Genomic DNA, 5,085 nt, shown 5'->3' on the forward strand with positions numbered 1-5,085 from the left:
AATCGGTATTCGTAAATTATCTGAGTTGAATTGTTTGTAGTTCTCTTATTTGGAAGTTATGTCTAGCTCAGGGGGAGTATCCAAAAGCATACGCACTTGATCTTAGTGTAATCTTTTTCCAACGATTATGAGCATTTTTCCTATTGGTTTTTACTACCTAACAAGGTTTTGATGAGGTACCCATTCTGGGATGATCATACTCCGTTGAGTTCACTACTTTCGTCTCGTATGACGTTTGTTTTAGACATTATGCATACTTCTCACTTTTCTTCTTAGTCTATGGATTTTTACCTGCCTTAGGTTTTACCATAGTGATGTTTTGTGAGTTTTACTACCAATGCATACTTTCTTTAAATTTGAGACTCGCATTCGACTGTTGTGCCAACGATTTCTACCTCAACTGTTGAAGATCTAATGCGAAGTTTTGTTTAAGTATTTACACACTCAAGGGGGAGTATTGTAGTCATATCAAGAATAGGAATGTGATTGTGTAAATCCTAGTGTATCTATGGATATCTTGGAATATTCTCTTGAGTAGATATTATCCTATTAGAGTTGTAATTCTATTAGGGTAAAGATTTAACTTATCGTACTACTATAAATAAAGGCAAAATGGCGTAAAATATAACATACCTCACAATTAAATATCTCTCTTCTCTCTCTTGCCATGGGCCTCCTCCTCTCTATTCCCAAAGAATAATTCAGTCAATTAGGCCTACAACACACTGGAGTTTCTTCTTATTATATTTGTCATTGAAGTTAATGGAGTTGTTCACCCTTTTGCTCGTTTATATCTGGGCAACGAGTTTTTTTTTTTTTTTTTTTTTATTAGAGGAACTACTTGATTTAATATCAAATTTGTTGTTTGACGTGTGAAAATTGAAGGCTTATCCATGATTGGAGTTTCTTCTTGTTTTATTTGTTGTTTAAGTTAACGGAGTTGTTCACCGTTTTGATCGTTTACATCTTGGCAACGAGTGTTTTTAATTCGAGGAACTAGATTTAATATAAGTTTGTTGTTTGACGATTGGAATCACTAAAGGTTGTACATCCGTATTTAGTATGGTGGTTTTTCTTTATATTAATCTTTAAAAAGTAACGATCACGTCAGCTATGCAATCGATTACGAACTTATATTTTTATTTTGCATAACTAATTCTTGAGTCTAAGTAAAACAACGATTTGTCATACAAACATACACGTACGATTAAGTGAATTTACAAAAATTGAGAATAATTACGCGTTATAGAATATCTAGAATATCTTGTAGGGCACATACCAACCATCTTTGTATTAATCTTAAAAAAATAATGATTACGTCAGCTGCTCACATGCGTCCAATCGATTACAAACTTTATATAACTTTCTATTTTGCATAACTAATTCTTGAAATAAAACAACGATTTGTCACCCAAATACACGTATGATTAAATGAATTTACAAAAACTATGAATACTTACACATTATAGATTATCTTATCAGGACATACCAACCAATAAGTGTCAATATCCCACGTACACATGACGACGAATTGTTAAAAAAAATTAAAATCTCCTTTCATACTCTCGAATCTTGATGATAATATAATGTGGTAGGTATCTCATTCAGTGAGAGACCTTCTCTCCTCTGTGAGAGTTTTCCTCCCTTTTTGGTGAGGGTCTTCATCTTGTCCACCTTCTCAGGCGCTGACTCTGGCTTTGGCTGGAGTCGATTGCCTCTTTTTCTTTTCTTCTTTTGTTTTCATCTCTTCTCGCCTTCTCTGTTGTGTTCTTCTCTTTTCCTTTTCTTTTTTGATGCTTCTCCCTATTTTTCCCTCTGGCATGTCCTCTTCTTCATCTTCCGTCGGTATTCCTTTCCCTATCTCTTCCTCAGTCCAATTTTCAGCCATAGTTCCTTTTGAGTTCGTGTATAGAGCTAGGGTGTTGTTCCTGGCTCGGGTGTTTCCCACACCACCACGTTCTCCTTGCTGTCTGTCGTTTTCAGCAATGTTGCTCGTGGGTTTCCCCGAGCTTCTTCCCGGTAGTTGGCTAATCCCTCTTTGATGCCAACTATCACCTATTAATGGATGTGATCTGATTGCTGTTCGGGGTTGGCGGTAGTGTCTGAGACGGTGTTGCTCGGTGGTGGATGACGTTTCCTGTGGCTGGCCTGGATCTTTGTCGGTGGAGGAGTTTTCAGTAGAAGCTTCTCGATTGGTTGTTGGGTGTTTTTTTTGGGTTTCACTGTTGTGGGGCCTCTTTCTTTTTTCTGTTGGTTTCGGCCCTTTTCTGTTTGTGTATAGTTGTAGTTGGGTCTTTGGTTTGCTTGTACTTTTGGGCTTGTTGTTTTAATAAAAGCTGAGGGAGTTTTGACTGTAGTTTTGCTACAGTTAAACTTTTTCTAAAAAATATATATATTATTGAAAATACTAGTGGGTAATGAATGCCACAGTATTGAAAACATTGCCACAGTATTGAAAACCTTGTCATAGCATTGAAAACCTTGGCAGAATATTGATATATGGAGATCATTTGTCAAAGGTGTGGTGTAAATATTCAAAATGTAATAATACGGAGTTGCTCTATAAATAGACCACTCCGACTGCTATCAATCAATATAGTAGAAGAGAACGAGAGAAAAGATCAATAACATCATCTATTCCTCCGTCTTTTATTTGTTATCCTCTTGTGCTATAGTTTTAGTGTGACATTTTATATCTGCCTCGCACCTACCACTAAAAGGTTATCTCTTTAACTTTGACCTATTTATAACACATTATCAGCACGAGTCTCTAATATATAATCCTTCTCTCATTTCTCTTCGCTAAATGAAAGAAAGAAAAAAAATGTTTCCCCTAAGGTTTTTTCTGTTCGTCTTCTTCCTCTGTCTCAACTGCGCGGTATACCCTCGCGACGAACTGTTTGCTTCATGCCTGCTCTTAGTTCTCAACCTAATGGTTACATACATCTTTGATTTCTTATTTGGTGTAGTTATTAATTACTAACCCAGTATTTATGTTAATTTTACTGCAATCCAAGATGGTGCAGTACAATCGCCAATCTTGAACTACAAATTTATTCTTACTGCGATCCAAGACGGTGCGGTATCATCGCCTATCTTGGACTGCAGATTTAATTTTACTGCAAATTTTAGGTGGAACAGTATAATCGCCCACCCTACCCTGCATATTTAAATTTGTATGCTGTTTAATTTCACTGCAATTTTAGGTGGTGCGGTATAATCGCTGGATGAGTTTATGGAAGAGTGTTTGGAATGGATGAATTTCTGGCACAAAGGCCTTATTTCTGTGGTGAATGGATCCCCCCTCTTGTGGCTGCAATGAAGGGTTATTTATAGGTGAAATGGGGGGAACATGACAGCTAGGAGGGTGGTGGAAATCTGGAATGGTGATGGGAGATGCATGTGGCTGATTTATGCATGTGATTAAAGGGTGGAAATGCATGTGCTTTGAATAAGTGGCTGCATGTGCAAGGGGACTATCTGAAAATGAGATGGGAGATGCATGTGCACGGTTTTGGGAGAGAATGGGAGTGCATGTGGCTGAAATGTTGGAGGAACAAGTGCATGTGGCTGCATTGTGGTGCAATGATGGTGTTTGTGTGAATGATGGCAGATTGTGTGGATGAATGATTATGGTCTTGTAAGGGTGGAAATGCATGTGGAGTGCATGGTTTTGCATGTGAATTAAAACTAGAGTGATGATGATGAATGCATGTGCAAAGGAAGTGGATTTTCTGCAAATGCAAGGTGAATGTGCATGGCTGAAAATGCATGTGAAAGCATGTGAATTAAATGGATGTGGGTGGAAATGTGGCTGCAATGATGAAAGAATAAAGGGTGCATGTGGGTTAATTAATTAAGTGTATGATATGATAAGTGAATGATATGATAAGTGGTGAATGATATGATAAGTGGTGAATGATAAGTGATAAGTGATATGTGGTGATGATAAGTGATAAGTGATATGTGGTGATAAGTAATGATATGTGGGAGTGTGGCTGAAATGAAGGAGTGGAATGTTGGAATGTTATGCACGGCTAAGGAAATTGGAAAGGTTTAAATGTCCTAAAACTAAAGGGAACAAGGTTCCAACACTTTGGTCTTCAATTAGGTCTTCAATTTCGTCCAACACTTTGGCGCCAAGCATAAGCTATCCATCCTTAGCCCAAAAGTGCTCCAAAAGTCTCCAAAATGCATCTTTTTGCTCCTTTAGCCCTTTGGACCTACAAACACACGAAAATAGCTTAAAGGACTAAAATAACTAAAGAAACATAACGTAAATGCACGAGAACAAGCCATTTAAGTCGCATGAATATGCTCCTATCAATCGCCCACACTGCTCTGCGTATTTAAATTTTCTAGTTACTTGAGTGGTGCAAAATAATCGTCCATTCTATGTTACATTATTTCAAAGAGAATGGTGCGGTACAATCGCCCTCCTCATTCACCCTGAAAATCTCGAGCCAGAAGTTTCGAGTGCTTATCATTTTAGCCTGAAGTTCAAAATGAAAAATTTGTAAGAACCAGAAGTTTTAACATTATATTCCTCCAGGAATACATATTATTGCAAGTTCTTACCCATATCATTTTCTTTCAGAAAAGAAAATGGCGAACTTGGAGAAACTTGAATTTGCTGCCCTGGATATTACCAGGAAGAATTACCTGACCTGGGTACTGGATACCAAGATGCATTTAGAAGCAGGGAATCTTGGAGATAACATCAGGGAAGACAACAGCTCATCCTCTCAAGATCGGGCAAAGGCCATGATTTTCATTTGTCGTCATCTTGATGAGGCGTTAAAGAGTGAGTACTTAACGGTTGAAGATCCGTTAGCTCTCTGGAATGCCTTGAGAAATAGATACAATCACCAGACAACGGTGATTCTTCTAAGAGCTCGCTATGAGTGGACTCATCTAAGGATCCAGGACTTCAAGTCAATGGCAGAGTACAATTCTGCGTTGTTCAGAATTATATCTCAGATGAAGCTCTGTGGGGATATTATTACTGAGGAACATATGCTGGAAAAGACTATCAGCACATTTCATGCCTCCAACGTGCTCCTGCAACAGCAGTATAGAGCGTGA

The 5,085-nt window shown here is 37.9% G+C and overlaps 1 protein-coding gene across 1 annotated transcript; it reads left to right on the forward strand.

Moving 5' to 3' along the window:
• Nucleotides 1-4,605: 4,605 nt before the first annotated feature.
• On the forward strand, nt 4,606-5,085 carry LOC137714260 (uncharacterized). Its single transcript, XM_068453513.1, has one exon. It carries the CDS (start codon nt 4,606-4,608, stop codon nt 5,083-5,085), a length of 480 nt encoding a protein of 159 aa, XP_068309614.1.

Source organism: Pyrus communis, chromosome 14, assembly GCF_963583255.1.
Source record: "Pyrus communis chromosome 14, drPyrComm1.1, whole genome shotgun sequence".
Classification (NCBI taxonomy): Eukaryota; Viridiplantae; Streptophyta; class Magnoliopsida; order Rosales; family Rosaceae; genus Pyrus; species Pyrus communis.

Bases quoted from the DNA above. Each gene is read 5' to 3' on its own strand.
- LOC137714260 (XM_068453513.1), top strand. From the start codon at position 4,606: ATGGCGAACTTGGAGAAACTTGAATTTGCTGCCCTGGATATTACCAGG.